We start from the raw sequence: 12,469 nt of genomic DNA, 5'->3' as shown, positions 1-12,469 counted from the left end.
TTTTAAGGGTGGCCTGCAAACCCCAGTAGGCAACCTCTATTGGCTCTTGCATCGTGGTACTTGAAATGCTTCTTTTCGTATGCTTTTTCCATGGACGCTTCCCAGGTCACTGTCAGTTAATCATGATCACCTGTCAAATAATATGAATTAATGCAGCAAAGTAAATAAGTACTGTTGTTGTTCTTACAATAAATAATAAGAAAGCAGTACTTCAACAGCAACATTGCCCTGGGAAGAGCATAGTATGATCAAACGATCCTAGAATTAATTTATTGTCTTTTAGGACCAGCTAATTTCACAGACAGTAAACACTTGATTTGGGCAATTTTGCAAAAAAATTTACAAAAGCCCATGTACAGTAATATTGTTTTAAATTTGCCACAAGAGAAACTACTGGTTATACTGTATATACTAATCATTGATGACTACTGTGGATGTTTTCAGGCTTTGCTCTGGGTAGCACCATTGAGTCGAAGACTAAAGGTATTTGGATGTGGTGTGTACCACATCCCAACAAAACTGGACATACTCTGGTGCTTCTTGATACTGAAGGACTGGGGGATGTTGACAAGGTGATAATACCATCTCTATAGCTACAGCTATACAGTACAATGTAATTATTCACATTATAGGTTTGCATCTTTACCTAGTTACAAGACAACCCAATACATTTAGCATTAAAATCTGCACTAGTCTTGTATTTAAAAAGCATTAAATAATGGCAAAATCTCTTATCTAGAATGAGCTACAAACAAAACACTGAAATTACATCGGTCGTAAAATCAAGCAAACAATAAAAGTTATATAACACTAAACCAAAAGAATTTATGGCAGTAGTAAAATAATTAAAATTAGGTTTGTGCATGTAATTTGTGAACATTTGCATTCCCAGTGAATAAAAGAAAATTGAAGATAGCAGTAAAGTTTGTAGTCTTATGTCTATTTTAATTTGTTCCAAGTAGATAAGTCTCACTGATGTGCACAGGCATAGATATAGGCATATGATATTGTGTAATTCACTAATTAAACAATACTGAAGTTCATAAATCTGTGTTGTTTTAGGGAGACTCTACAAATGATGCCTGGATCTTCTGCCTGGCTGTTCTTCTCAGTAGCACTCTGGTCTACAACAGCCGTGGAACTATCGACAACACAGCAGTAGAAAAACTACAGTATCCTTCCTTGTAAAATCTGTCTTTTGTAAAACTACACAAACATACAGTATATAGACATAGTCATATTTAGTCATCACTAAAGACAGATATGTTCTCATTAAGTCATGATTCCTTAACATGCTACAGCTATGTCACTGAGATTGCAGAGCAGATTAAGATCAAATCACCTGAATCCACAGCAACTGAGGCTGAGGAGGAGGAGGAGGAGGAGGAAGAAGAGGAGGAACAATCTCAGTTTGTGAAATTTTTTCCTAAGTTTATTTGGACAGTGCGTGATTTTTCACTGGAGCTGGCGATTGAAAAAAAAGGTTCTGTCACCCCGGATGAGTACCTGAATTTTGCCCTGCAGCTAAAAAAAGGTATTACTAAAATTTTTGACTGAGATCCTGTAGATCCTGTAAATTCTGTAGACAGTCATACATACACTATATACACATACCTTTGAAACTGATGTTGTTTCCTTGTTGATTAGAAAGGTCAGAGGAAATTTGTTTTGAGATGCCAGGAAGGATATAGCGAGACATATATAGTCACTATTTAGAAGAGTAGTACACAGAAAACAGTCTGTGTCCATGATAACCTCAGATTTATTAGATTCCTAATAAAGTGGACAAGTTTAATTTAATGTAAGCTTCACTTTGGATGTCAATGTTTATTTGGTGCAGGTGTTAATGTGAACATTTTATTTTCTGCATTACAGGTTTTAGTAAGAAGGACACTAACTACAACCTTCCAAGGCAGTGTATTCGAAACTATTTTCCAACTCGTAAGTGCTTTGTATTCCCGTTTCCTGCCTCCCAGGACAAAATGGTTCAGCTAGAGAACCTGGATGAAAGAGAAATATTTCCGAAATTTCTGCATGTTACACAGGAATTCTGTGACTATGTCTTTGCAACAAGCAAAGTTAAAACAGTTAAAGGAGTATACAAAATCACAGGCAGAAGTGAGCACTAATTCTTTTCTTCCCTGAATATTATTTATCTGTAAAAACAGTTCCAATAAATGATGTTCCAATACATATAGAGGTGGTGACTGTGTGTGTTTGTGTTGACAGGGTTCGGTCACCTAGTGCAGACCTATGTGGAGACGATCTCTAGTGGGAAAGTCCCTTGTCTGGAGAATGCTGTGGTTGCCATGGCAAGGATTGAAAATGAGGCAGCCGTGCAAGAGGGGCTGAAGCTGTACCAGAGTGAGATGGAACAGGTAACACACACACACACACACACACACACACACACACACACACACACACACACACAAATTCTAATCTTAATTCAAATGTTAATTCAGGTAAAGAAGAGATTTCCTGTCAGTTTGAGTGAAATTTCTGCTGAACATAAGAGAATCAGCTATATGGCCACCACTGAGTTTTTGAAGCATTCCTTTAAAGATGAAGAAAGGGAATACTTTAAGAAACACATGGTGAGTTTTGGATGCACACACACACACACACACACTCATGCACACACAGTTTCAGTGCTTGGGTTAGTACAGTTTCCTCCTACATTCCAGAAACAGGAGGAGAAGTAGATCAAAATCCACATATTTGCAGGCTTTATACCAGATGCCCTTCCTGACTCAACCCTTCAATTTAATCCAGGTTTGGGAACAGTACTAAGAGGTAACTTTTCACTGGCCACAACAACCTGGAGCATTACTTGCAATACAAATAAAACTTACTAAAGTAGCACTGCTACCTTTACTAGTTGACTAATTTAAAAAACATATTCTCATGTCCTCTGGTGGACCAGCATCAGGCTCCTGTTCTCTCACTGCTGCAGTCTGGATTTGATTCCTGTTCAAGTTAACCCTTAGTGCTTGTCCCAAGCCTAGATAAAATTGTAATGTCACAAGAGGAAGGACTTGAAAAATATGTGGACCTGATGATCTGCTGTGGTGACAACAAACAGGGAACTTAGAGACACACATTTGTTATACAGTATATATATAAACCACAATCCTATAACATGTTTCACAATATACAATATATGTGCAGTACAGTATATGCATGAGTTTTGTTTTGGTGCTTTTCTGAATGTGTTGGTAATTATTGTATTTTCAGGAGGCAGTAGAGAAGCACTATGCTGAACTAAGTGTTCAGAACTTAGAAGCATCAGAACAGAAGTGCCAGCAGATTCTGCATGATCTATACAGCGAGATGAGAGAGCATTTGCAGAATGGAGTCTTTGCAAAGCCTGGAGGATATAAACTCTACTGCACATACAGAGACAACATTATCATACAGTACCACAGCCAGCCAAACAAGGGAATCCAGGTAAGCAACACAGACTTACAGATATACTGTATGCATGTGACCTTCAGTGTTCGAGGCACACACAACTGTGCTAGCTAAGACAAAAATAAAAAAAGTTGGTTTTGAAGTTTCTTTACTAAAACAGGCCTTTATCACTATATGGCCATGTATGTGTTTTGTGTGTGAAGGCTGAGGATGTGTTGCAGAAGTTTCTAAATGAGAAAAATTTCGAGGCAAATTTAATTCTTCAGACTGATGAACAACTGACCGAAGCTCAGAAAAAGATTCAAGGTAAGCTGGGCATAACTATATCACTGATAGTGTGATTGCATAAAAAGTGTGACTGTTATAGGATAATAATATCTTTGGAGAAGTTCCTAACCAAAATTCTATACTACACAACATATTTTTTCTATTACTTTATGGGAACACTGTAGACTTTCACTTCCTTACTCTGTCCTTTTCACCTTTTGACCCCTGGTAATTCACAGAGGAAAAAGAACAAGCAGCTCTGTTACAGCAGCAGTGTAAAGTAGAACAAGAGCAAAAGATGGAGACAGAGCGACTGATGCAGGAGTTAAAAGAGAGCCATCAACAACGACTACAGCAGCTGGAGAAGAAGTTTGAGGAGGAGAAGCAGGAGCAACAGCAGGAGCTAGACCAAGCACTAGAAAGCAAACTGACCGAACATAAAGAACTCATTCAGAAAGGATTTGATGAGAGAGCCCAGATAATGACCCTGGAGATTGAGCACCTTAAAGAAGAAAAAGATAAACTGTCTCAGAGTTTTTATAAGGATTATTTTATGCCTGGTATGGATGTTGCTAAAGAAGTGGTGTTCATGTATCTCCAGTATAGAGCAATGAAGCAAGGATTACCCATGATATAAGAAAATCAGGACTGTCATTAGACTGTTATCAGTTAGAACACTAACTAAAATTAGGCAACAATTACCTATTGTAATAAATTGGGAAATAATGTTATACAGTATGTACTGATATATATTCAGGGACACGGTGGCTTAGTGGTTAGCACGTTCGCCTCACACCTCGAGGGTTGGGGGTTCGATTCCCGCTTCCGCCTTGTGTGTGTGTGGAGTTTGCATGTTCTCCCTCGGGGGTTTCTTGCATGTTCTCACCTCGGGGGTTTCCTCCCCGGTCCAAAGACATGCATGGTAGGTTAATTGGCATCTCTGGAAAATTGTCCGTAGTGTGTGATTGCGTGAGTGAATGAGAGTGTGTATGTGTGTGTGTGCGCCCTGTGATGGGTTGGCACTTCGTCCAGGGTGTATCCTGCCTTGATGCCCGATGACGCCTGAGATAGGCACAGGCGCCCCGTGACCCGAGGTAGTTCGGATAAGCAGTAGAAAATGAATGAAATAATGAATGAATGAAGCAAAACCACAACTGACAGCTTGTCTCTGCTTTCAGGCCACTGTAACTTACCTGTGTGTGCAAGGCTAATGAGATGTTTTTGATTCTACAAAAATTTGCACTTCATTGTGGAAGAGAGCATGCTGCATGTTATGCATGATGCAATATTATTTCTTCAGGAAGCCCAAGTGTAGCTCTCAATTAAAAAAAAAATTATTGCACTCAAAAAGACTGGGCAAGAACATAATGAATATATACTTTGTCTTTCCTGAACACACTCTAGTACCCAGGAGTCTCTTCTGCACAGACCCTGGCTTCAATTCTTCTCTTGTTCTCATATGGTTACATTTTTTGATGAACTTTGTGTACAATACTTATAAGTGGAATTATGTTTCCCCACAATACTTAAGGTCATTTTTTTAAAAGTCAGTTATCTCCCTCACACATCATTTTCACACCTCCTTCTGCTGAAAACTTTGCTAAACCACAATTGCCAACTTGTCTCTGCTCATAGGCCTTTAACATCGTCACTGCCCTCTGTGTATCAAAGGCTAATTATATGTGTTTTTTTCCTGCATAGTTGTTTTTAACACTCATAAGTAAATTATATAACCATAATAGTAACAAAAATGAAAATGTAGGTTGTAAGGCATTTTATCAGTATGTCTAGTTAATGTTAACATGGTTTTGTTAAAACTTTTCTGTGTACCGGAAACACCAGCAGAAGCTCAACACAGCAGCTAAAGACATTTCAGTCACAACAATAACTTCCACTTATCAAAGTACAAATGCAACTATTTTCTTTTAGCAGATCAAATGATCATGAGAATTTGTCACAGAGCAGCAGATGAAAGCAGGACAAATAAGATAAGGTACAGATTCCAACATTACTGAGTCATTTACACTCATTAGATGATTTAAACCCTGTGTTTTAACCTTGCTCTACTTGTACTCTTACCTGTTGAACTATCATAGTTACTGAGAGTATTTACACATCAAACTAAACCCTTCTCATAACAGATATGGAGACAGTGATCCACCTGAACAGTCATGATGAAGTACACACAATGTCCGAATCACACAATAAGATCATCACTCAGGACATTCAGACTGCAGATGAACAACTTTATACCCCACCACTCACTCTATTGAAGACACAAAGAGAACATTTACTCACAGAGCATCACAGGAAGTGAACTGAGCTCCATCCTGTCTCTCTGATGACTGACTGGCAGAGTGAGCAGAGGTGTGTGTTAAAGTTTTACCACTTCCTCTGTTCTGTTATACTATTTCTATTTTAGTGGACACAGATACCAACTTGGCAGTTTTTTTCATGTAACACATTAAAACTGATCTGTTAAGACTAATACTTTGCACAACATATACCCCAATAATTGATCTGACTAGCAATGCATAAATATTTTGGTAAGCTAATATGCTAGCGCATCAGCAGTACTGTTTTTATTTATTTGAATTTTAATGCAATGCATAAATAGTCCTTTTAATTCTATATTTATTTTGTTTGTAAAGTTTGTTTTTATATGTTTTTGAATGAATTCATTATGTATTGAGGTTGAGGATACATTTGTAATGATGTCAGACTTATTTATATTAAAGTTCTAGCAGACTAGTGGTGTGATGATGTCTAAGGCCTGTGACTTATGCTGTGGTGATGCTTGGTACTTGACTGGAGATGCAGCAACTTCATAATCAACATTGGTCACTTTGTCACCTGTGTAGCTCCTCTACAGCATGAAGAGCAAGAACATACACAATGAAGATTTTTCATTAGGTTTGAGTCTTCTTGAGACACATTGTACAGATATGTAAAAGTAGTGTGGTAATAGACACATAGTTATAAACAGGTATAACCCTGTTTATGCAATTAATGTAATGGTAAAAATCCTGGAATGGCCCCTAGGTGTCACTGTGTGGATACCATTGTTAATACGATCTCACATGTTACTGTAAGAGAAGCAGAAGAGTTCTTTTGCTAAAAAGGAAGAAAGGAAGGAAGAAAGGAAAATTGTGTTGTGATATTTCTTTACATATATATATATATATATATATATATATATATATATATATATATATATATATATATATATATATATATATAATCTCATCCTCACCACCTTTTACAGAGGAACCATTGAGAGTGTGTTGATGAACTGCATCACTGTATGGCCCGGGAACTGCAGTGCAGCTGACCGCAAGAACCTTCAGAGGATAGTGAATGTAGCCGCAAATATCATCGGCGCCCCTCTCCCCTCGATTGAGGACATCTTCATGAAGCAATGCCTCAGCAGGGCCAACAGCAGGGCGGGGGACCCCACCCATCCCTCCTAAAACATCTTTCAGCTCCTACCATCAGGAAGAAGGTACAGGAGCATCAGAGCCCGCTCTGCTATTCTGCGGAACAGTTTCTTCCCCCAAGCTGTGAGAGCCCTGAACTCCAGAACCTCCACTGCCACCCCTGAAAATACACAGGCCTCCTGTGACGTGAACCCCCTACTGCCACCAGTCACACTCACCTCAGCATTAGCACACTGGCACATCAAATTTAAATGTTTACATGCTCATGGCTACCGGCTGCTGACTTTGAATGCCTCCTGTTGCACGTGTACAATATCAAGGAAGCATTGTAGACTCTTCATACTTATATTTATTGCTTGAGTGTATTTTTTTGTGTATTTAATTGTATTTACTTTGTTTTGTGCTTTGTGTTGTTTTTTGATGTTTAATGTCTGTATGGACGTGGCACCGTTTGACCTATGAGACACGACATCTCGTTCCACTGCATGTCTCAACATGTAGCGAAATGAAAAATAAAGAAACTTGAACTTGAACTTGATATGAACTCAGGCATGTAAAAACAATGGTTGAGGCAACATTGGAATCATTGATGAGGACTGTTAGGAGCCCAAACATATTAAGTGCTTGGACAAGTTGATGACCAGAAATCTTATACACTCATGATGGAGCATGTGTTGTTAAGTCAAGAAAATGATATACAGGTAAACCTAAGAAAAAGGTATGCTATTGGCAGGAAGCTTTTACTATTGTTTTAGTTTAGACAGATTAATTTAGACAGACAAAGTATTGGTTTGCCAAGATTATATTAGCTTACTATAGACTATGAATTTTGAAATAGAAGAGATAACAGATAAGCATTTATTTGTTAAAAAATATTTTTATTCTTTCATCACAATTTGATAAAATAAACATGTAAAATAAAATAGCATGTCCCAAATCTCAGTAAAACTTCTCTGATACCAGGGTGTATTGTTTGGGGCAATGCTGAAGTAAACAGCTCAAGTCAATTGTGTAAGAGGCATGATGATCAGTGGTGCTGAGTTTTTACCATGATAATTGCGTGAAGGATTGAAGAATGGATAAAGTTTCTCAGTGAAAGTCTGACCAGTGAAAGAGTAGATAAGAGACTTGGCATCAACATCATAGAAGGAGACTAGACCTGCTTTATAATCCACAAACACTCCCACCTTCTGGGGAGCCTGTTTCAAGGAGAGGGGAACAGGAGGAGAATCACAAGCCTCATATTTAATCCTGTTTCTCAGCCAAACCGTCCAGTATCCATTCTTAGAGCTGGTTATTATTTTCAAGTGACTCTTGGGCCACTCCTAAATCCCACTTAGTCTTTTCTCTGACCTGCACCTCATAGTAAAATCTCCCTGAGGAGAATCCTTCCTTTCCCAGCACACAGGCACAATAATCAAACCTCTCTGGGTTATGAAGGAGATTCTGTCGCAAGTCTCCATGTCTTACTTGTTTCCCATCCCATCTCACACGCCTGCATATTGCTGAATTCTTTTCAGATCTGTTTGGAAAAGAGTAATAACTTTGTAAATCAAATTAGATTTCATAAATTATTATTTGAAAATCAAATCAAATTAGGAATAAATAATTATTTTAACCAGTGGTGAGGCCAGAACTTGCACAGTGGGTGGGCCTTTAATGAAAAAGGGTGAACAAGGGTTTGAAAAGAAAAACTAAAATGATTATATGCATTAGTGTGTGAGTCAAGAGCATCTGAACAGAAATTGGAATTATTTGATTGTTGGTATTTTTATTTTATTTTATTTTATTTTGGATATTCAACATTTCATTCAACATGGAAAAAGCCAAGGATTCACTTGACATATTGTTTTTTTCCTTTTTGCTAAGGTTTCTTTCAAATTCATTATTGGAACCACTGTAATAAAAAAGAAGTAAAATTAAAGTAAAATAAAATAGCTGTGGTGAAATTCATAATAATTTTATTTATGGCGACTTTAAAAGAATAAAGACCATCAGAGTTTTTAAATATATCTTTTCATTCACACAAAACTATAGCAAATTCTTTAAAGTTATTCTGATAAGGAACAGCAAAGGAAACCAGTGTTTCAGTTTTGCCAGATATAAACACATTTCATTTCACATTTTATATGTTTATATCATCTGATATTTGGCTAGACATTGTAAAATAAAATAAAATAATGTAGGCCTTGTATGCAATGTTCTTCAAGAAATGTTTAAGTTAAAATAACAGTTAAAAGTAAACGACCATCACAAATAACCTTAATGACAACCAAGTTACATGTTCTTACCAAAGTGAGCAAACTGGCCTATCTCCTTGTTGAGAGACTCCAGAAGCTGAGACAGAACTCTCCTCAACAGCTCCACACTCTGTTTATTGGTGCAGTCCTTTTGAATAAAAGAAGTATATTGTTTTTTGGCCCATTAAGAAGTTGGATTATTGATAGGACCTGGTGAAGACTTTTTTGCATTCTGAGGTGTTTCTGACTTTTTCAGTGTCCTTTTAAACATCTTTAACCTCTTCTGGCATTGTTCCTAGCTGAGTCTATTATAAATATATACAATCCATTAAATATTCCAAAAACATTTATATGGATTTTTTTCTATGTCTAAATGTATCTCACCTTTTTAACTTGACTTTTTTGCTTTGTAGGACTCATCAGTCTGTGAGTGGAACTGAAATATACTGTACAGATTCGGTCGTCTCTGCAGAACACCTCCAACGGTCTCCCATGTTTCTGACAGAGTAATGCTGGTTTATCTCCAGGTTTTCCACAGAATTAATCAGTTTATGCTTTTAGATATTAACTTCAGGTTGAAATGTATTACAGAGTGAAACCCCACAGGACTTCCATGCTCTCAGTCTTTCCCTAACATTTTTTCCTTAACTAACTTTAACTTTAGCTGATTTCTTGAGAAGAGTGAAGACAGTTCAGAAATGAAACTGATCTCAATTAAACAGAATTTCCTCTGTATAAACTGATTGCAAAATCACAGTGGCTGTGTAAACAAGATTCTTTGAGAGAGAGAGAGAGAGAGAGAGAGATGGCTCTTGATTAAACTCAGTAACTAAACAGTAAATAATAGTGATAATAAACATAAATGTTTAGAATCATTAAAAAAATAACTGTAACTAGAATTTACCCAGAGTTGTTGAGCTCTTTGGTGGTGTTCAGCTGAAATGATCTGCATTTTTAATTCCAAACAGCTTTAAACTGTACCTTTCGTTTCACCTAAATTACATCATGAAGCCACTCCCATTGGTTTACTTTCAAAAATAAACAAATAAAATCTTAATTACAGATTTGTGCCTCTAGTAGGCACAAGAAATTCAATCAATCATCAACAGCCTGTTTTATGATCCTCCACATATTTAATAAAAAGAAAACAGAGTTATTTTGCAGGAATTGATTATCTTATTATATTTAACCTAAAGCAGTTTTGATCTTACTGTAGACTCTGGCGCTGAAAAGAACAGCTGCAATACAGCTATAGACCTCTATTGTAATTTGAGAATGCGGAAGTAACATGTGTTGTTTTCAAACTGTAATTAAGCAAGTAATTAAATAATTACTTGTTTCTAGTTATATAACATCTAGTTAGAGTCTAATTTAAGTTAGCTAGTATGAGCAATACTTTACTAGTACCACGATGAAATCAGACATCAGGTGTCAGCTGACTTGCATTAATATCAAATAAACTGCCATTAACATGCAAAGTTTATGTTCTGTGATTCTATTTCTTTATAACTTTAATGACACTTAGTACACGTTCAGTGAAAAAAAAATGGTGAAAAAGTGAAGCCAGCTGAAGTGGTAGCCAGCTGAACTAGATATCCTGGCTTGCTTGTGACTGTCAAGGTTATTTCTTGGTTAATTCGGTCATAACACACACCATCTGTTAGACAACGTGCACCAGCAGGGTAACTGTGAATGTGTTATAACCTTCATGAAGATATGATTCATTGCAAAACTGTTGAACTGGATTAGTTTTAATTCTACAAATACAATAAAAAAAATGCAAAAGTACAGCTTTACCTCCATTTTACTGCTAAAATTGTCACTGCTATAAAGGTCCCTGAGTCAGTTGTTACTATAATAATGGTAACATATTATGGTATACATGGAGTTTACGAAACAAGAAGAATGTCACTATGCTTTTGGTTTCACATAACCATGTTTTGATGTAAATGGATCTCACTGAACTGTTCAACAGGTGTGATGATCAGTGGCGATGAATTTCTACCTCCATCACTGAGGAAGGGGCAGAAGATTGGGCAGAGTTTATGAGTAAAACACCGACCAGTGAAAGAGTAAATATGAGACATAGCATCAACATCATAAAAGGAGAACAGACATTTATCGTAGTCCACAAACACTCTGTTCTTCTGAGGAGCCTGTTTCAAGACGAGGGGAACATGGGGAGACTCACAAGCCTCGTATCTAATCTTTAGTCTAGTATCCATTTTCAGGACATGCTATAATGCTTCCTTTCCTGCTAATGGACTCTCGAGCCACTCCTAACATCCACTTGTCTTCCCACTGATTAGCACCTCGTATTAGAATCCCTCTTTTCCCTGTATATCAGGAAAACAATCAAATCTCTCTGGGTTATCTGGGAGAATCTGTTGCTTTCCTTCATGGCTCACTTGTTTCTGATGATCAGAAAGGAGAAGTTTAAAATTTGCTGTATCAGGATCCAGAGTCACATCGACTAAAGGAGGCACATAATAATATAAACTGGTTACAGTATACTGTATACGGTAGTGAATATGTGTAGATTATTGTCATGTGAATAATAAGAGCTCACACACTTACATATTGCTGAAATTTCTTCAGCTCTGTTTGTAAAAAAATTAAATATTTTTTTATTAGATGAAATTATTAGAATAAATCTGATCAGTCATATGGTAAATATTGGTATTGAAAATAGAAGGCAGAAAACATTTATATCAAATGAAACACTGTGATAACATTTATTTAAAAAAAAAAAAAAAAAAAAAAAACATTTTTTACACACAAAAATATCTTGCATAGTTTTTATGTCTTAGATATTTGTTGTATTTTTTTCTGGCTCAGAAAAAAATATCTTTTCTGGCTCAGAAAAAAACAAATAATAAAAAAATCTCTTTTCGTACAGTAGTTTTCTAGCAAGTAGAAATACTCACCAAATTTAAAATGCTTCTCCATTGCCTTGTTGAGAAATTCATAAAGCTGAGATTGAGCTTACATTAGCGTCTTCACACACATATTTCAGGATCCTGAAGTTTGTGTTGTGTCCGTTAAAGAAACAGAAAGCTAGTGAGATTTATTACTTTCCTTTTTTCAGTGTGACATCATGGAGCCACGCCC

General features: G+C 36.7%; 1 protein-coding gene across 8 annotated transcripts in view; it reads left to right on the top strand.

Moving 5' to 3' along the window:
• LOC132849067 (guanylate-binding protein 1-like) overlaps nt 1-12,469 on the top strand; it is a 44,702-nt gene that overhangs the window by 7,792 nt on the left and 24,441 nt on the right. For 2 of the 8 annotated variants that reach the window (XM_060875253.1, XM_060875251.1), the window contains 9 exons: nt 445-572; nt 1,063-1,172; nt 1,302-1,534; nt 1,876-2,118; nt 2,230-2,378; nt 2,466-2,597; nt 3,238-3,450; nt 3,618-3,720; nt 3,921-6,820. In XM_060875253.1, the coding sequence (XP_060731236.1) occupies nt 492-572; nt 1,063-1,172; nt 1,302-1,534; nt 1,876-2,118; nt 2,230-2,378; nt 2,466-2,597; nt 3,238-3,450; nt 3,618-3,720; nt 3,921-4,318 (1,662 nt within the window). In that variant the 5' untranslated portion in view covers nt 445-491 and the 3' untranslated portion in view covers nt 4,319-6,820. Of the gene's footprint in view, nt 1-444; nt 573-1,062; nt 1,173-1,301; nt 1,535-1,875; nt 2,119-2,229; nt 2,379-2,465; nt 2,598-3,237; nt 3,451-3,617; nt 3,721-3,920; nt 6,821-6,946; nt 7,948-12,469 lie in introns of those variants that run through there. The other 6 variants (XR_009648807.1, XR_009648806.1, XM_060875254.1 and 3 more) reach the window with 6 other exon arrangements.

Source organism: Tachysurus vachellii, chromosome 7, assembly GCF_030014155.1.
Source record: "Tachysurus vachellii isolate PV-2020 chromosome 7, HZAU_Pvac_v1, whole genome shotgun sequence".
NCBI classification, from domain to species: Eukaryota; Metazoa; Chordata; class Actinopteri; order Siluriformes; family Bagridae; genus Tachysurus; species Tachysurus vachellii.
The sequence above is the reverse complement of the archived record's forward strand: the minus strand, read 5'-3'. Positions and strand labels throughout refer to the sequence as shown.